General features: G+C 35.7%; 1 protein-coding gene across 1 annotated transcript in view; it reads left to right on the top strand.

The window, feature by feature from the left end:
• EXOC4 (exocyst complex component 4) overlaps positions 1-21,619 on the top strand; it is a 911,913-nt gene that overhangs the window by 739,562 nt on the left and 150,732 nt on the right. The window contains 1 exon segment of the mRNA XM_074267888.1: positions 11,365-11,520. Coding sequence (XP_074123989.1) covers positions 11,365-11,520 — 156 coding nt within the window.

Below are 21,619 nucleotides of genomic sequence, written 5' to 3'. Positions count from 1 at the left end.
CTAACTTAGCCCAGTTTCCAAGAGTCACTTAGTCAAAACAAAAACAAACAATTATTAAATGCCTACTGTGTACCAGCTAAGATCCTAGGTAGATCACAACAGCTAGCATCAAACATGGGATTTGAACCTCTTTATTCCAAATCTGTCCTCCATTTCCTGTGATTAAAGATGAAGATGCGGGAGAAATATCTAAACTCTTGTGTTGCTTATTCTCTTTCTACTAGCCTATATTCGAATATTATCCTGTTGATTTCACCTATGTAATGTCTCTCGTCTGTACCCCTCTTTCCTATACTATTTCCATTCTGGTGCAGACTCTTATCACCTGCTAGAGAGGGTCTGTCTGCCTCAAGTCCCTCCTCACTACAGACCATCTTCCATTCAGCCACCTGAAACGTAAGTGTGGCTGTATCATCTCCCCTACTCTGTAAACACGATGGCTCCCTGTCATCTTCAGGATCAAATACACAGTGTCTGCCTCTCCTTTCTTGCACTGTACTCTTTCTACCCTATACTCCCTGCCATGAACTCTTCAGCTACCTCTTGGCTCTTCCTCCTACAAGATATTTCATTTCCCAAACCTGGGCTTTTCCCCTGACTATGCACAGTGTCTTCAGTGTTCACCTTCCTCATCTCCACTTCCTGCATTCCTTCAAGTGCCTGCTGAAATCCCACGTTTTACAGAAAGCTGTTCCCCAGCCCGCTTAATTCCAGTTCCTTTTCTCTTTCAATGGTTCCTTATTTGCCCTGCACATATCTTGTTCACATCTTGAATTTCCTCTCCCCTTTTAGAGTATGGAATCTTTGAGAGCAGGGACTGTCATTTACCTCTTTTTGTTTTTCCAGCACTTAGTACAAAGCTTGACACATAATAGGCACTTAATAAATGTTTTTTGACTGACTGGTTCCTAAGAGATCTCTAAGGATTTCTTCCTAAAACAATGGCTACCTTTCTTATTATTCTATCTAAATGCCAATAGAAGTGCTACCTGCCAATTTTATCTAATCCATCCAGTAGAAGTGGTATTCTTCACTGTTTTTATGCACTAAAATCCTTGAATGACGTACCAGTGGTCTATGTATGTGTAGATATACATACAAACATGCATATGCATATGTACAGACATCCATACACATAGAGAGAGACATCTTAAGAGATGGGTGAAATGACTCTTGAAACACTTTGTAACAAAAAAATTATTTTATGATTGTTATACAACAATGCAAACATACCCTGGTGTGTGTAGCTTGTTACCTAATCAAATCTTACCGGTAAAGAATATGTTTTCCTTTTAGATGAGTATGAAAATGCCGAGTGTCCTTTCTCACTTCCTCTCTCCCTATTTATTGCCCTCCCCAGGATTGGCACCTGCTGAGCAGTAATTAGGGCAGCCCTAATTTGGACAGCCAAATCCTGATTACAGTGAGAGGAAAAACAGGAAATGTTCTAGTTTTGCTGCCAGCAAATGACTGACTTAAATAGAAAGCCATATACAATTCAAATGATCCAAAAAGATATAACGGGATTGGGGGGGTGGGAGGAGAGCACCAATCTCATTCCTTTATCTGCTTCTCAGCAAATATTCTACAGAAATTACCAAATCCATAAGCTCATAATGCCCTCTGGTGAAAGTTAATATCTCTTCCAAGATTTCAGCATGAAAACCAGAGTTTAAAAAGAATAGTGAGGTCAAAAATTTCTCACCTCCCCAAGGGGAGACAGACTGTATAATAAGAGAAATCATATTTATTGCATGCTTAATTTCATGTTGGGGACAAAAGGAGAAGGCTTCTTGTAGAAGATATATTCAGGAATATCAGGATAAATTATAACTTAATTTCACACAAAAGATAAAATCTAAAAAAATTGTTATAAAATCCATAAGTAACTACATTAGTAACTGGTATGGTTTTTTATCTGTTGTAAAAGATTTGCTTTTTTATCTTCACAATGTTGGCACTAAACGGGCAGCTGATAGTTCCCAAATTCATATTTTATGAAGGCAAGTCTTTTTAAAAGCTTTTTAAGGGAATTCTGACCACCATCATTTAGCAAACAATGACGACAACTATAATAATAGGTAGCATTTATATAGTGCTTTAAATTTTGCAAAGCATTTTATAAGTACCATCTGATTTTTTCTACACAACCACTCTGAGATTTAGATGCTGTTGTTCTTCCCACTTTACACTTAAGGAACCTGAAGCAGACAGAGGTTAAAGTCTTTGACTGAAGTCATACAACTACTGTTTGGGACCAGATCTGAATTCAGATCTTGATTCCAGATCCAGCTCTCTATTCTCTTTGCCACCATTTATCCATCAGCAAGGATTTATTTCCAGAAGGTGTCATGGTATAGTAGTAGAGGATCGTGGGACTCACATTCAAGTCCTGGCTCTACTGCTTAGTCCCATGGTGACCCTGAGCAAATCATTTCTCCTTGGATGGGAGCAGATGATCTCTAACATGCCTTCAGCTCTTTGTGTTCAACACACAGAGAAGATAAAATAAAACAGAAGAAACAGTCACCCTCCCAAGTAAGACTCCATAAGTCTTCAGTGGAGGCCATGTACACAAAACCATTAGGGAATAAGACCGTATAACACTGCATCACCAATCCAGAAGTTAGAATGCCACTAGTGTCAACTACTGGGTATGGAAATTGGCCTTCTATGGGAATCTCTGTGCTAAATGAGAGTCACGCAGCATCAAAGCTTGTAACAAAAGTTTGCTGCTTCATACACAGTCTTCTTGTTAAATTAACTGAAGAAAAGAAAAAAAAAAGTAACCAAAGTTATGTCTAAGGTGACAGGTTATAAGTGGTGACATAAAGATAGTATTTAAAAAAATGACATCTAAGAGCAGAGGAAAGAGACAGAACTGTGCCCAAGAACTATTTATAAAAGGATGGGTTTGTAAATGATTTCGAAATTTTCTTGCATCTCTTGATAGACCATGAGTTTATGAGATTCTAGTGATCATCAAAAACTTTCCATGTTCTCCAGTATGCAATATTTTTTGTAAAAGATTAAGGAGAAAGGCAGCTGGATGGTGCAGCGGATAGAGTACTGGCACTAGTCGGGAGAACAGAGTTCAAATCCAGCCTTAGACACTTAACATTTAGTAGCTGTGTGATCCTGGGCAAGCCAACTTAACCCCAATTGTCTCACAAAAAAAAGTAAGCAGCAGACCAGGAATCAGGAAATCTGGATTTAAATCCAGCTTCTGACATTAATTAGCCATGTGATTTCAGTTTTCCCATCTATAAAATGGAGATGGTAATACCTTCACTATCTTAATAAGGTTGGTATGAGGAAAGTGCATTAAAGATTATAAATGGATATACAAGTTTGAATTATTCAATCATATTGAATCATTGAACCAACAATTAAACTAAATATTGAAAGAAATTTTACCCTACTGCTGGTCTACTATTTCCATAGGTTTAAGTAAATTGCCCCATCTAATGTGACAGGTCTTGTCTATTTGCCTCAGCTATCAGATTTTGGAGCAGATTCAACCTGCAAAAGTAAATGTCATACCATACCCTGTCTGTCACCAAACAGTTGAGCTCAATTAGCCCTACTTGCCCTTAGTTGTTACCTGATGAAAAGGCTCAGCACCCCAGCTGCATCCAGGGACCATGCTCCCTTGCACTTCGCAACTGTTCCAGAGAAGCAGCTCCCATCAGAGCCAGTCAACAGCACCGGCAGCTGTTTTCTGAATGGAATTCACCGAGCTGTTTCGAGGGGATGGACTCTCCTTGATGCAGCACCATCACCTGTTCCAAAGAGTTCCACCTATTTTCCTCTTCCTCTTGGGAGTGGGTACAAATAGTTACACAGATGGCTCTGCTTGTGGCCCGTTGAGCTGTGAATTAATTAGTAGATTATGGCTCTGGTAGTGACAATTAACCCTACTCCTCTTGTGGAATAATTGCTTGGGACTTCTCCCTTTTTGTGTGTATATGTATGGCTGTTTAGATATGTTCTGGATATTAGTAATGCGGATGATATGGGGCATCACAGACTCATAAGCTAATAAATGAAATTATTCAGGGGCAGTAACCTTGCCACCCGAAAGGAAAGTTATCCTTAGGATAATTTTATGTTGCCCACAAATGCTATTATCTTCCAGATTCAGAGTTGCTGATAATATTGTTGTTAGCTCCATTCTAAATTTGTTGAGTGGTATGAGTATTCAATATGTTTTTACCACTGTGAGCAGTAAAGTAAAATAAATTCATCCAGGTAAATGAAACCAATTGAGTTCCTAAGCCATCTAGTAGGGCACATGAACCCAGTGACCCAAAGAATGAAAACAAGGTGAGGTTTTGTTTTTCTATTGTCTTGCCAACCAGATCTAAATTTCTAATGCCAGGCTAAAAACTATTAGAGGCTTGAACTACCAAAGAAGAGGGGCTTCACAACAAGGATTCCTGGGACAGCTTCTAGACCAGAAAAGGCTCCTTTGACAATAATTTCATGACACATTTCAAGAAACTGATAAGAGAAAGAGCATTAATTTACGAGATAGGAGATTGGGTTCTAGTTCTAGTTCTACCACTGACTACATTGAAGACCTGAGTGAGCTAAGTCATTTTATCCCCATTCATTGTTTTCAATTAACAAACATTCTCTCCTCCTTCCTCTTCCTCTCTTCCTCTCTCCCTCCTTCTCTCTCTCTCTCTCTCTCTCTCTCTCTCTCTCTCTCTCTCTCTCTCTCTCTCTCTCTCTGTCTCTGTCTCTGTCTCTCTGTCTCTGTCTCTTTCTCTCTGTGTCTATCTCTCTCTGGTCTCTCTGTCTCTCTGTCTCTGTCTCTCTCGCTCTCCTCTTTTGCTCTCTTTCTCTTTCTTCCTCTCCCTCTTTCCCTTTTTCTTTTCCATCTCCCTCCTCCTCTCTTCCCCCTCTCCACTCCTCTCTCCAAAAAAGACTAACAAGATCCTCAACAAGCCTTTACTGAAGTGTCCTATTCAAGTTTCTAGGACTACAAAGAACACAAGAGCGCCATATCAATGCAAAGTACTTTCTTATTACTATTGATGTACCTCATTTTCCATACATGTGTTCTGGGAAGTGAAATCTGATCTCCTTGTCAGACTCTGGAATCTTGTGTTGAGTTTCAAGAGCCATATTTGAAGGACATTAAAGAACTAGTATCCAGAGAAGATCAATTTAAATGATAAATGGCCTTTAGCTCATGCTGCATAAAAATCAGTTGAAGGCATTGGTGACATTTAGGTCTGAGAAAAGAAAGCTCGGGAATACCTGACAGCTACATTTAAATATTTGAATGGTTGTGATGTGGAAGAAGGATCAGACTTACTTTGCAGGGTCCCAGAAGATAGGATCTTGTATTTGGCTATATGCTATTTCTGTATCTCTTAGGAGAATGTAAACTCTTAGAGATCAAGAACTGTCATTTTTTTTTATCTTTGTTTTCTAACACCGAATATAGCGGCTTTTATACTGTAGGTGTTTGTTGAATAAACGAAAGAGATTCATTATTATGTAACAAGAACTAAGCTGATGATACAAATACATCCAAGCAAGACAGTTCCTGCCCTCAAAGAGCTTATTTTCTAGCAGAAGACAACAGTACATAAAAGGAAGCAGAGAGAAGTATATATATTTTTTGAAAATGGACAGGGAGTGGTATGGGGGTCTGTTTACAGGCAAAAGTCAAAAGCTCGGCTGTCAGAGCTCAGTCACAAGGGCAGAGTCCAAGTTTTGGTGGGAAGAAGATCAAGAAGATGGGCAGAGTAAAAGAGATGTGGTTTGGAAATGTTCCAGGTGAGGCGGCCTGGTTTCAGTCAGGAAGAACTGAAAGCTCACCAGTGAGAGCCAAAGGTCAGAGTCAGAGTTCCAGTTCCAGATTCAGGGTTTGGAAGTACTAAATTTACATTTATTATAATAAGAACTCATAGCTTTTTGAAGAATAGGATAGTCTGTAATTGGGTGATCTGGAGAATAAATGCAAAGACAAATTAAATCAAAGAAAGATATAGATTAACATAGTCATCGATGACTGTCTAAGAGATAGAATTAGAACTGCTTTTTGGTGGCAGTTGGTCAATAGTTACTGCTTATGGCAATAGAGAACACAGGCTACTTACTCCACAACGATTTCTCTTCTTAAGGATAGTTTGGTTGCTGAACTGGAAGCAGGGTTTAGTGGCTTGAGAGAACCTGCTATTCCTGAGACTTATGGATTCAAGGTCCTGGACTATCTCCATCAGAGTCAAAGGGTCCTTCCCTTGGTGGTCAAGGTAGTATTGGGGTATGCTGCCTCCCTTCTCCCCTTTACAGTGACTTACTGCTTCAACAAAGCTGGCTTCCCTACTCTCTGTGAGACGTGCCAGTAATTATGAAAAAACAGAATCTCAAAACTGAAAAAGACTGAGTTCCCTGTTACTGGAAAAATTTAAATGAAGGCTGAATGATTAACAGTTGCGTTTGGGACAAGAAGACTTACCAAAATTGACTACTCAGAGATCACTCATAGAAAGCAGAATTATTTATTAGAATCTTGAGAAGCAGACCCCATCCTGATCTGTGAGCCAAATTTCATAGCAGGAGAGAGCCAGAGCCTTGAAAATGCTTAGAGCTTTTATACATTTCAAACAAAGAATCTCCAAAATCCCATATAGAGATATGTTGTGATTGGTCACATAAGTCTACTGTTCCCCTAGTTGGTCAGTGGAATGTAGTAGACAAGGTGATATACAGGGATGTAGTCCAGGCCTTATCTAAAATCATGTGACTCCGGAGAAGATGAAACAGGCCTATAGGCTTGATATATTTTATAATCTGTAAGTTCTTCACCATTTTCCCACACAATTGTAAAAGATATTATAAAAAGAACTCATGCTTCAGGTGGGGATTGTTCAAGATGACTCCTGAAAGCTGTTCTAAAATTCTGAGATTGCATGACTTTATTTCCGCCCAGACTCATGCAAAAATTCTCTTGGCAACATCATCAGTGAGAAGTCTTCCACACTTGACCTGAAAACGTCAAGCATGTATAAATAATTACCTAATCATCACATTTCACTATTGGGCAATTCTAATCATTAGGAAGTTTCTTACAACTTAATGGTGAGTCAAAACCTATATCCAGGTAATTTCTTCCCACTGCTGTATGGGAACTACAGAAAAATAGTTCCAATTTCTCTTCCACATGAAAATGTTATAAATACTTGAAAGTTGTTATCCAAGTTTTAGTTTTGTCTTCTCCAGATTAGATATCCCTAGTTATCTTTGCATGGCATGGTTTCAAGTTCCCGAACCATCCTTGTAACACTTTTTTCTTATTTTTGTAAATAAACTTCTTCAATATTTTTAACATTTTTCTTTTCATAATTTGAATTTTAAATTCATTCCCTCTCTCCCACCTTTCCCCCAACCACTGAAAAGGCAAGAAAAATGATATCAACTATACATGTGAAATCATACAAAACTCATTTCCATATTAAACATATCACAAAAGGCCCCCAAAAGTGAGAAAATTGTCATTTAATTTGTGCTCAGAATCTATCAGTTCTCATGGACATGAATAGCAATTTTTTCATCATTAGTACTTTACAAATAGTAGACCATTGTATTAGAATAGTCAAATCTTTTATAACTGATCATCATTACAACATTGCTATTAATGTTGTTTCTTTTTACTTTGCATCAGTTCATATGGATCTTGTCTTTTTTTTTTTTTTTTTTTTTTTTTTTTGGAACCACCCTCCTATTTCTTATAGCACAATAGTACCCTACTACAATCATATAACTCTTTTTTAGGCATGCTTCAGTTAATGTCCTTCCAAAAATGTGGAACTGAGAACAGAACATCTTCTCTAATATTTAAGAAGACTACAATAGAATAATTTCATTCATTTTACACAAGGAGCTTGTATTACAGCAACATAAATTCAAATTCAAATTATTTTTTTAGGTTGCCAAGTTTTTCTATTGACTCTTATAAAACTTGCATTCCACCCTTAATTTCTTTATTGTGTACATTAGGAATTCTTATTGTTGGATTGCCTGAGAGCAGGGCACATCTGTGTCCATTCAGTCACTCTTATGAGAATATGTCTATACTGCTGTATGCATTCCCCAAAGAATATTATGATTTGTAACAGTTAAACTACTTCTCACTATTGAAAAAAAAAAAAAACTTGCAGTGAATCCTTGCATAAAGAAGTGATTTGCCTAAGTGCCAAATTACCCTGATCACTTAACTAAGTCCTTTAATGAAGAGATTTTGAATGTGTATAAACACCAGAGCAGGAAAGGGATTACATAAGGTGAAGACAGTAAGTGACAGAGACTCTTCAAATTGAAAGTTTTCTCTCCTTGACTCTAAATTCATTTAGTCCATCCAAACAGATCGTGTCTATCTTAGTCACTATTTTCCTGTCTTTGACCTTTTTCTTCAATTAATCAATTTTTCATGATATACAACCTAGAGGGATAAGAGAGACCAAAGATAAGTCTATGATATTTAAAATGTCCTTCAGGGATCCAGTGAAATATTGTTCTTTGTAAGGAGCTGCCTTATGTTTCCTAAACTGATAAATGAGGAGAATTCCAGTGATGTAATCTGTCTATAAAACTTGTAATAACTTATGCTGTTTTTATTCAGAAGCTAGAGAGATGTGGAAAAGGCAATAATGTGATTATATGTATGCAAGAATGGTTGGGTTGCTTGAATCAAAAAGTAATCAGTAATGGCGTGATGTCAACATAAAAGAAATTCTTCACTGGAGGATCTCAGCAATCGATGCTTGTCTCTTATTTAATATTTTTATCAATGTCTTGGATAAAGCCATAGATGACATGTTCATTAAATTTGTAGATGGCACTAAACTACAAAATATATGTAATATGGTGTATAATAGACAAAATACATAAAAGATTTTGACAGACTAGTACATGGGCCTGAATCTAATAAGATAAAAAGCGATTGGAATAAATATTAGTTCTTATATGTAGGTACCCCAAAATCAATTTCCACAAGTATGATGTGGGAAAACAAGTTTAGATAGCAGGTTGTTTGGAAAAAAATCTAGGAATTTTAATGGAATGTAGATCTAGTATGAGGCAGCATTGCAAAGTGGCAGCCTAACATTAATGCCATCTTGGGATGCATTGAGAAAGATGCTACCAGGAATGAGGGAGTGATCTGATAGTCTGTACCTCTGTACACTGCTTTTTTCAGTTCTCATCTGTAGTACTTTGTTCAATACTGGATATCAGTTTAAAAAGGACATTGATAAATTAAAAGTGCTCAGAAGAAATCATCCAGCATAGTGAGGGGCCTTAAGTTTGTGCTATAAAAAGAATATTTGAAGGAATTGGAGTTATTTAGCAGGGAAAGTAAAGGATACAAGGACAACACAATAGATATCTTCAGGTATTTAAAGGACTGCCTAGTAGATGAGAGATTGAATTTGTTCTGCTTATCCCCAGAGAACAAAACCAGGAGCAGTGGGTAGAAGTTTTAGGAAGCAATTTCATGTTTAATATTGGGGGAGGAGGAGTTCCTCACAATTACAGTATAAAAAAGTGCAGTGGACATAAAATCAGACTTTGAAGGCTTCTGAGAATCTCCTTTGTTAGCTGCCATCCTAAATTCATGATTTTAATAAGATGCCAACACATCTATTTCAATAAATATAGAAAAATGTGTGTGAAGTTCCCCCTAGTCAATCAATCAACAAGCATTTATTAAATATTTGCTATGTACCAGGAATTTTGCTAAGTGCTAGGAATAAAAAGGGGGAAAAGACCACTTCTTACCTTCAAGGAGCTCACCTTCTAAGGGAAAAGACAGCATGCTAACATGATATGTTCATATAGTTGGGAGATAATCCAAGAGGTACTTGCATTGATTGTGAGAGAGCAAGACTTTTTGCAAAAGGAAGGATTTAAGCTTTGTTTTGAAACCAGGGAAATGAGGAAGCCAAGGATGAAGGAAAAGCTTCTGGAAATACAGAACACTGGAAATATAGGATAGAGCAAACTTGGGGAAAATACCAGTGCATTTTAAATTTGATCCTAGAGATAATAGCCCATCTACTGGAATTCATGAAGTTAGAGGGTGACATTATCAGATTCAGGCTTTATAAGGATTATTTGATCTGAGACCAGAAGACCAACCAGAAAGTTATGACAGTAGTCCAAGCATCTGACTTCAGGTGGTGGCTGTGGGACTGGAAAGAAGGTGGTATATATAGAAGGTGTTTTTAAAACAGCAAATGTCGCTAACATTGCACATGTGAAGTGCAAGGCACTAGTCATTGGAAGGATGATCATTCCCTTGAAGATAATAAGAAGAAATTGGAATGAGAAGAAATTTAGGGGAAAAGATAATAGGTTTTGTTTTGGACATATTGAGTTTGAGTTATCAGCAGGAAATTAAGTGTAAAATGTTCAAGAGGCAATTAGTGAAGAAAAAGTCTTGCCTGTAATTTGGAAATAATTTCTTGTAGCCTTTGTTATCTGCACTGGTACATAGTAGGTACATAATGAATGTTTGTTCAGTTGGTAGATTTAGTAGTTTAGTCACTGGCAAATTTATACTTCCTAAGTAAATAAGTACCAATTATGCCACTGAAATTACTAGCAAGATTTGGGGCCATAGAAATTAGTTATTCTGACACAAATGGTAAATAGAAAGCGAATCATTATAATTAAGATGAAAGTGAACACTAAATGTAGTTTTAAAGGTACATTCTAGTAAGAGGAGATATAAACAAATAAGCCAGGGGATTTGGAATCTTTTAACTTTGGATCTTCATTATTGTAATCAAAACCTATTTCTGCTTAATAACTAATGGCAGACAGGAAAGTGGTAAATTAATGATGACTTGTAATACACAGATGACAAAATATACTTATGTAACACTGGTAGAGTCAATTGAGAAGCCAAGAAATGAACTTTCATGTTAGTCCCAAATGTTTTCTTAAAAGTGGTATAGCTGATGTATGTTTATAAAGTTACCTTCTCTGGTATCCATGCTTAATAACTTAACAATAAACTTATATTATGGATTATCATGGTCACTATTTAATATCTTTCTTTAAAGAAGTCAATAAAACTTAGAAAGAGTATTATCTGCTTTCTAGAAGTTGATGCCCAAAGTGGCCCGTTAGTTTAGTAACTCTGTGTAAGTTGAAGCCAGTCTACGTATTATAATTCCTTATCCATTATGCTTCATTACCTCCACACTCATACAATGGATTTTTTTTTCCTGAGAAAGAAGAAGACAATAATTTCTATCAAAGAGGAAATAAGGAATATAAGGAATGCTTTTTTGAATATTACAAATTTGATTTAAATATATGTTTTTTTCCCCTTATGCTTAGGAGTATTGCCCAATCAGAGGAAAAACTAGTAATCAGTGCATCTTGGGCAAAAGATGATGACATCAGCAGACTTTTAAAATCTTTGCCAAACTGGACTAATATGGCTCAACCCAAACAGCTGAGACCTAAGAGAGAAGAGGAAGAAGATTTCATAAGGTAAAGAATTTTTGTTCCTAGAAAATTCATGAAACATAATGAAGTTTTTGTTTCAACTCAAATTCTAGAATTTTTTATTGTCTATGTGGAATTATTTGGTTATACAAGTAGAATTTTGAAATTAAATAGAGTCTCTGATGCTTTTCTGAAGAACTTATTCATTTTTATGTGGCCATCTTGCCACATTACAACATTCCCACCTGTGTCATTTTTCATCTGTATCAAATTAAATGTTAACTATATCTGTAAAATGTTTTTTTGTGTTAAAATCAGCGTCCAGGACTTCAAGAAGGATGGTTGAATGAGTAGTCTTGTCTATGCTAACTCCTCTTCAACACCCTCAAACAACAAATGCACCAAATAAAGTAAAAGAACAACAAGTTAGTTGAAAGGAAAGAAATTCTTATAGAAAAATTGGCAAAAAAAAAAAAAAAAAACTAGGGCAATAAGTAAAAAAAAGACTTTCAAATACAAAAAACAAGCACAATGAAGTATAAGATATTAAGAAGAAATATGTAGAAGGAAAATTTTTTTAGGAAAAATTAATACTGCAGCAGAAACAAAAATTAAAAGATCTGATATCTATCTAGATGAAAATAAAATCTCTTAATAATGTGAACAAAGATGAAACTCAACTGCTTTGAACAAGAATAGACTATCTTTATAAAGTATTGAATTTTCTAAGAGAATGGCAGACATAGAACAACAACAACAAAAAAAACAAGGACAGAACTCATCACATTGCAGTATAAGAAATAATGCTTGAGAACTCTACAGGACAAAGAAAATGCCTTGAAGGTAGAATTTTATAAGACAAGCTAAAAAGGACTGGACTTTTTAAAAAAGGATGATGAAATAAAGAGACAAATACAATATTCCAGAAAATCATATAAGAAAATTGTCTAAAAGTATTAGAAACTGGTGAGGGAAATACTGATCAATAGAATCTATAGGAGTAGTCAGAGAAACTCCAATATAAATTTTCTTGGAAATATAGACAACAACTTACACAACCTCAATATCTTTTTTGCCCCCTGAGGCTAGGGTTAAGTGACTGGCCAAAGGTCACACAGTTAGGAAGTGTTAAGTGTCTGAGACCAGATTTGAACTCCAGTCCTCATGACTTCAAGTCTAGTGCTCTATCCACTGCGCCACCTAGCTGCCCCCAAGAGAGAAACTTCTAAGCAGAAAGGAAGCAATTCACATATCAAAAAGTATAGCTTTCAATCATTCAAGCATTATTCCTTTGAGGAGAAATGAAGGAGGAGTCTGGAATACAGTTATTCCACAAAGGTCATAAATTTAATTTTGGAGGGAGTCTTATGGGCCATATAGTCCAACCTTATCATTTTAAACTTGAAGAAATTGAAACTCAAAGAGATTAAGTGACTTGCTCAGTGTCATATATGTAGGAAGGGGGAATGGAACCTAAATCCTTTGACCATAAATCTACTCTTTCCTTGATACCCCAAAAAGCAAATGAAATTGGCCTTTATTCAAAAATTATATTATGCCCCTTGCCTTATTGTACTTTGTAAATGCTGCGTTTTTTACAAAGTGAATGTTGGTGGCAACTCTGCATTGAATTGAGCAAGATCGGTCCCATTTCTCCAACTATATATGCTCATATTATGTTTCTGTATCATATTCTGGTAATTCTCACAATATTTCGAACCCTTTTAATATTATTATATCAGATATGGTGATTTGTGATCAGTAATCTTTGATATTGCCACTAATTGTTTTGGGGTGCCATGAACTACACCCATATAAAACCACAAACTTAATTATAAATTTTGTGTTGGACTGCTCCATGAATCAGCCATTTCCCCCATCTTTCTTTCTCGTTGGTCTTCCTCATTCCTTGAGGCACAACAGTTTTGAAATTAGACCAATTGATAGCCCTATAGTGGCCTCTAAGTATTTTAGTGAAAGGAAAAGTTGATACAGCAAACTTCTTTGTTATCTTATTTTAAGAAATTGCTGCACCCACCTCAAATATCATCAATCACCACCTTAATCAGTCAGTAGCCATCAGCACTGAGGGAAGATCCTCCATCAGCAAAAAGATTACAACTCCCTAAAGGCTCAGATAATAATTACCACTTCTCAAAATGCTAACTATTTTAAAAATAAAGTATTTTTAAATTAAGGTGTGGATAGTGGTTTTTTAGACATAATATTTTTGCACACTTAGTAAATTAAAGTATAATATATCATTTTATTTGCACTAAACTTTTATATGCACTAAAAAAACAAAAGATTGATGACATATTTTATTGCAATATTCACTTTTTACTATAGTGTGGAACTGAACCTAAAGTATTTCCAAGGTATGTCTGTATATTTGCAAAACTGAGCATACTGCTTTCTTAAAAAAAGAAAATCAATCAGTAGAATCATAGACTTTTCTCAATTTTTCTTAAGGATTGGGAGAGTGGAAGGGGAAGAAGGTAAGAGACAGGAAGGACTTACATACAGATCTGCCAAATGACAAAAACCTAACAGATAATAAGCAAGACAATATAGGAAAAATTAGTAATTTATAGCTTGACTACTGGGAAAGAGATTTTTTTATTTGACAGAAACTACTGAGAACACTGAAAAACAATTTGATGTTTAATGGGTTTAGACTAACATTTCATACATTTCATTGCAAAATAAAACTCAAATAGTTAAAATGATGAGTAAAAAAATTCACCATGTTTAAAAGTTAGAAAAGAATAGAAAGTTTTCTCTCTCGAAACTCTGAATAAGAAAAAACTCATAACTGACTATGGCACAGAAAACATTCTAAAAGACTGGAAACAAGAAAATTTAAATTAGAGAGAAAATTTCAAAACTTTTATACAGACATCATTAATGAAGATTAAAAGATATAGCTGATTAATGCCTGACATTCAAAATCTGTAAGAAATTAACACAAATCTATAATATTCAAAACTATTCCCCCATATATGTGAACTCAGGCGATGAACAGTTTTCAAAAGAAGAAATGCAGACTACATCCAGCCATCTGAAAATTTGTTCAAAGTGCCTGAAACTCAGAGAAATTAAAATTAAAACAATTCTCAGGTGTCACATCAATCCCATCATATTGACAAATATAAAAAATTGAAAAATTCAGTGTTGGAAAAGCTATGGAAAAACAGTCTCACTGACACTATGAGCTATGAATGAACTATGAATTGGTTTAACTATTCCAGAAAGGAACTGAATTATGCAAAAAGATATATATATATACACATATACACACACTCTAAATGGTTCATTCCTTTTCAACACAGAAATCCCCAGTATTAGATTTTATACTTGTATAAAGTTAATGACAGCAAGAAAAAATTCAGGCACAAAAATATTTGCTTTAGCAACATTGTTTTTAATAATAAAAAGCCTGAAACAAGTTACATTCCCAACCGAGAACTACTAATTAATAAATTGTGGTACATGAATGTATGTGTCATAATAATGATATTATGAAGAAAGCAAATAAACATGAGGAGAGTTGTATGAAACCAGTACAGACTGAGAAAAGCAGAACCAAATGAACAGTACATGCCATAATTACAAGTGTATAAATGAAGACAACATTAAAAGTCAATTTAACTTGGGTTCAACAGAATGGATGGTATTTGTACCAAATTGCTAAAATTAAAGCACAAATCTGTCCTTTCTGTTATAAATAGAGCACCAGCCCTGAATTCAGGAGGACCAGAGTTCAAATGTGGTCTCAGACACTTACACTTCTTAGCTGTGTGATCCTGGGCAAGTTACTTAACCCCAGCCTCAGAAAAAAAAAATAATAATAATAAAAATAAAATGGTAAACTACAAAAATGAAAAATTATATGTACTATCACAATTACTCTTTTAGGAACTATCACTTAACTGAACATGGTGGGGAGGTATGGCTTGAATGCCAGATGTTAATCAGTCATATCTTTTAATCTTCATTAAGCATGTAGATTGGGATTTTTAGGTATTAGGATATTATTCTTCCCCCTACCCCCACCCCCCAAAAAAGAATGTTTTTATAAAAATAGTATAAAGTTACCTTACACTTACAAATGTCGGATTCAGTTATTGTCTTTTGTCCATTCACATAAACTCATAAAGTCAAATATTAGGTGAACTTAATAAAATAAATAATTGCTGACATTTTGTTATGATTTTTATAAGACAAAAAATTATTCTGATAGTCTGGGGTATCATATTTTAATATATGTTTACTGCTTACAAAGTAAACTGAATTTATATAGATTATTTTTTAGTTTTCTTAGCATCCTAATATAACTTTTTTTTTAATTTAATTTTTATTTTATTTTTTAATTATATCTTTTTTTTTTTTTGGCAGTACATATGCATGGGTAATTTTTTACAACATTATCCCTTGCACTTACTTCTATTCAGATTTTTTCCCTTCCTCCCCCAACCCCCTCCCACAGATGGCAGGCAGTCTTATACATGTTAAATATATTACAGTATATTCTACATACAATATATGTGTGTAGAACCGAATTTCTTGTTGCACAGGAAGAATTGGATTCAGAAGGTAAAAATAACAGTTTACACTCATTTCCCAGTGTTCCTTTTCTGGATGTAACTGATTCTGTCCATCATTAAGCAATTGGAATTGGATTAGCTCTTCTCTTTGTTGAAGAAATCCACTTCCATCAGCATACATCCTCGTACAGTATCATTGTTGAAGTGTATAATAATCTTCTGGTTCTGCTCGTTTCACTCAGCATCAGTTGATGTAAGTCTCTCCAAGCCTCTCTGTATTCCTCCTGCTGGTCATTTCTTACAGAGCAATAATATTTCATAACCTTCATATACCATAATTTACCCAACCATTCTCCAATTGATGGACATCCATTCATCTTCCAGCTTCTAGCCACTATGAAAAGGGCTGCCACAAATATTTTGGCACATACAGGTCCCTTTCCCTTCTTTAGTATTTCCTTAGGATATAAGCCCAGTAGTAGTATGGCTGAGTCAAAGGGTATGCACATTTTGATAACTTTTGGGGCATAATTCCAGATTGCTCTCCAGAACGGTTGGATTCTTTCACAACTCCACCAACAATGCATCAGTGTCCCAGTTTTCCCACAGCCCCTCCAACATTCATCGTTATTTGTTCCTGTCATCTTAGCCAATCTGACAGGTGTGTAGTGGTATCTCAGAGTTGTCTTCATTTGCATTTCTCTGATCAACAGTGATTTGGAACACTCTTTCATATGAGTGGAAGTAGTTTTAATTTCATCATCTGAAAATTGTCTGTTCATATCCTTTGACCATTTATCAATTGGAGAATGGCTTGATTTCTTATAAATTAAAGTCAATTCTCTGTATATTTTGGAGATGAGGCCTTTATCAGAACCTTTAACTGTAAAAATGTTTTCCCAATTTGTTACTTCCCTTCTAATCTTGTTTGCGTTAGTTTTGTTTGTGCAGAAACTTTTTAATTTGGTGTAATCAAACTTTTCTATGTTGTGATCAATAATGGTCTCTGGTTCTCCCTTGGACACAAACTCCTTCCTCCTCCACAAGTCTGAGAGGTAAACCACCCCATGTTCCTCCAATTTATTTATGATTTCGTTCTTTATGCCTAAATCTTGGACTCATTTTGATCTAATCTTAGTATGTGGTGTTAAATGTGGGTCCATGCCTAGTTTCTGCCATACTAGTTTCCAGTTTTCCCAGCAGTTTTTGTCAAATAATGAATTCTTATCCCAAAATTTGGGATCTTTGGGTTTGTCAAACACTAGATTGCTATTTTTATTCACTATCTTGCCCTGTGAACCTAATCTATTCCACTGATCAACTAGTCTATTTCTTAGCCAATACCAAATGGTTTTGGTGACTGTTGCTTTATAATACAGTTCTAGATCAGGTACAGCTAGACCACCTTCACTTAATTTTTTTTTCATTACTTCCCTTGAAATTCTCGACCTTTTGTTGTTCCATATGAATTCTGTTGTTATTTTTTCTAGGTTATTTAAATAGTTTCTTGGAAGTCTGATTGGTATAGCACTAAATAAATAGATTAGTTTAGGGAGTATTGTCATCTTAATTATATTCGCTCGGCCTATCCAAGAGCACTGAATGTCTTTCCAATTATTTAAATCTGACTTTATTTTTGTGGCAAGTGTTTTGTAATTTTGCTCATATAATTCCTGACTCTCCTTTGGTAGATATATTCCCAAATATTTTATACTATCGACCGTTATTTTGAATGGAATTTCTCTTTGTATCTCTTGCTGTTGGATTGTGTTGTTAATGTATAAAAATGCTGAGGATTTATGTGGATTTATTTTGTATCCTGCCACTTTGCTAAAATTCTGAATTATTTCTAATAACTTTTTAGCAGAGTCTTTGGGGTTCTCTAAGTATACCATCATGTCATCTGCGAAAAGTGATAAGTTGATTTCCTCATTTCCTACTCTAATTCCTTGAATCTCTTTCTCGGCTCTTATTGCAGAGGCTAGAGTTTCTAGTACTATATTGAAAAGTAATGGTGATAGTGGGCAACCTTGTTTCACTCCTGATCTTATAGGGAAAGGGTCTAGTTTATCGCCATTACATATGATGTTTACTGAAGGTTTTAAATATATGCTCCTTATTATTTTAAGGAATAGTCCATTTATTCCTATACTCTCAAGCGTTTTTAGTAGAAATGGATGTTGGATTTTATCAAATGCTTTTTCTGCATCCTATGAGATGATCATATGGTTTTTATTAATTTGATTATTAATATGGTCAATTATACTAATAGTTTTCCTAATATTAAACCAGCCCTGCATTCCTGGTATAAATCCCACTTGGTCATAGTGTATTATCCTGGGGATGATTTTCTGAAGTCTATTTGCTAATATCTTATTTAAGATTTTAGCATCAATATTCATTAAGGAAATTGGTCTATAGTTTTCTTTCTCAGTTTTCGATCTACCTGGTTTAGGTATCAGTACCATGTCTGTGTCATAGAAGGAATTTGGTAGGACTCCTTCAATCCCTATCTTTTCAAATAGTTTACATAGCATTGGAGTTAGTTGTTCTTTAAATGTTTGGTAGAATTCACATGTAAATCCATCTGGTCCTGGGGACTTTTTCTTAGGAAGTTGGTTAATAGCTTGGTCTATTTCTTTTTCTGAGATGGGACTATTTAGACTACTTACTTCTTCCTCTGTTAATCTGGGCAAGCTATATTTTTGAAGGTATTCTTCCATTTCATTTAAGTTATCGAATTTATCAGCATAAAGTAGAGCAAAGTAGCTCCTTACTATTGTTCTAATTTCCTCTTCATTCCTCTTCAAGGGTGAGTTCACCCTTTTCATTTTCAAGACTAACAATTTGCTTTTTCTCTTTCCTTTTTTTAATCAGGCTTACTAAGGGTTTGTCTATTTTGTTGGTTTTTTCATAGAACCAACTCTTAGTTTTATTAATTAATTCAATAGTTTTTTTACTTTCAATTTTATTAATTTCACCTTTAATTTTTTGAATTTCAAGTTTTGTGTTTGTCTGGGGGTTTTTAATTTGTTCCTTTTCTAGCAATTTTAGTTGTAAGCCCAATTCGTTGGCCCTCTCTTTCTCTATTTTATGCAAGTAGGCCTGTAGAGATATAAAACTTCCCCTTATTACTGCTTTGGCTGTATTCCACACATTTTGGTATGATGTCTCATTATTGTCATTTTCTTGGGTGAAGTTATTAATTATGTCTATGATTTGCTGTTTTACCCAGTCATTCTTTAGTATAAGATTATTTAGTTTCCAATTATTTTTTGGTCTATTTTCCCCTGGCTTTTTATTAAATGTAATTTTGATTGCATTGTGGTCTGAAAAGGATGCATTTACTATTTCTGCCTTACTGCATTTGATTTTGAGGTTTTTATGCCCTAGTATATGATCAATTTTTGTATAGGTTCCATGAACTGCTGAGAAGAAAGTATATTCCTTTCTGTCTCCATTTAGCTTTCGCCAAAGATCTATCATATCAAACTTTTCTAGTATTCTATTTACCTCTTTGACTTCTTTCTTATTTATTTTGTGGTTTGATTTATCTAATTCTGAGAGTGCAAGGTTGAGATCTCCCACTATTATAGTTTTGCTATCTATTTCCTCTTGCAGCTCTCTTAATTTCTCTTTTAAGAATTTAGATGCTGCATCACTTGGTGCATATATGTTTAATATTGATACTGCTTCATTATTGATGCTGCCCTTTAGCAGGATATAATGCCCTTCCTTATCTCTTTTAATTAGATCAGTTTTTGTTTTTGCTTGATCTGAGATGAGGATGGCTACCCCAGCTTTTTTGGTTTTGCCTGAAGCATAGTAGATTATGCTCCACCCTTTTACTTTTAGTTTGAATGTCTCACCCTGTTTCAGGTGTGTTTCCTGTAAACAACATATAGTAGGATTCTGACTTTTAATCCAGTCTGCTAACTGCTTCCTCTTTATGAGGCAGTTTGCCCCATTCACATTTATGGTTAGAAGGACTAATTCTATATTGCTTGCCATCCTATTAACCCCTGCTTATGCTTTTCCCCTTTCCTTCCCTCTTATCCCCCTACCCAGTATTAAACTGGTGAACACCACTTGCTTTTCACAGCCCTCCCTTTTTAGGATCCCTCCCCCACCTTAAAAATCCTCCCCTTATTTTACCCCTTTTCCTCGAAATTTCTGTATTCCCTTCCCCTTAGCTTACTCCTTCCCTTTCACTTTTCAATGAAGTGGAAGAAGTTTCACCATAAATCGAATATGTCTATTGATACACACTATGTTCATCTCCCTCCTTTCTTTCTCTCAGATATAATAGGTTACACCTTTGCCTCTTCATGAGATGTAGTACCACCACTTTACACTTTTTTATGATATAATTTCCTTTCCACCTCTAGTTTCCAGGACATATTATACATATGTTCTTTACATATTTTTATAACAGAAGTATAATTCTCAAGAGTTCTTTTTACCTTTTTAGAAATCTCTTGAGTTCTGTATTTGAAGATCAAACCTTTTATGTAGGTCTGGTTTTTTCATCAAAAATAGATGGAATTCATTTATTTCGTTAAATGTCCATCTTCTTCCCTGGAAAACGATGCTCATTCTTGTTGGGTAAGTTATTCTTGCTGCATACCAAGTTCCTTAGCCTTTCGGAATATCATGTTCCAGGCCCTTCGTTCTTTTATGCTGCTAGATCCTGGGTTATCCTTATTGTGGATCCTCCATATCTGAATTGCTTTTTTCTAGCAGCTTCCAATATCTTTTCCTTTGTCTGATGGTTCTTGAACTTGGCCACTATATTTCTTGGCATTTTGATTTTAGGGTCCCTTTCAGTAGGTGATCGATAAATTTTTTCAATGTCTATTTTACCCTCTGTTTCCAGAACGTCTGGAGGAGATCTTATCCCCCTTAGGGGATTCCTCTGGGGACAGTCTGTTTTTAGTCTCCTCAGTGTTTGAAGTCTGCTCTCTCTCCACACAGAAGCTGTCAATGGTTAGAGCCCTTTTGAATTTTTTGCTCATTTTGTCAGAGCAGGAATCGAAGAAAACAAACTGACAAGAGAAACAATTGGTCTGTTTTGCGGGGGATTGGGCTGGATGGTATTAATGGGCTTCCTCTACAGACTGGGGGTAGGGCAGCAGAGAGCCACTAACAGAGCAGCAATGACTGTACTGAGTCTGCGCTCTGAGGCTCCCAGAACGCACCGAGTCAGTCCAGATGGGGGTTGGGGGTGGCCGGGCTCTGAGAGACGCTGGCTTTCTGGGGTTCCAATCTTCACCTCCGGTGTTTACACCCTCTCCGCTGCTCCTGGCGTGCTGCCAAGACGGAGCATCCACACTGGGGAAAAAGTCTTTTCACAGAAACGGCAGAGATTGTACCCCTCCCCCTCCAGTCTGAGCTGTGTGAGCTGCCTGTCTCTCTCTGGCTTGCCTGCCCTCAGTCTGCGCCCAGTCAGATTGACCCTCCCCCGAGCAAACACAGACCTTTTCTGGCGACTTTCAAAGATGTCTTCTCTTGGTGATTATTTGTGGATTTCTTTCTGGGTCAAGCATTAAGTCTGAGGCTTGTCATGAAGTAAGTTCTGAGAGAAAACGAGGAGCTCA

This window comes from Sminthopsis crassicaudata, chromosome 5 (genome assembly GCF_048593235.1).
Source record: "Sminthopsis crassicaudata isolate SCR6 chromosome 5, ASM4859323v1, whole genome shotgun sequence".
NCBI lineage: Eukaryota > Metazoa > Chordata > Mammalia > Dasyuromorphia > Dasyuridae > Sminthopsis > Sminthopsis crassicaudata.
This window is presented reverse-complemented; position numbering and strand designations above follow the sequence as displayed.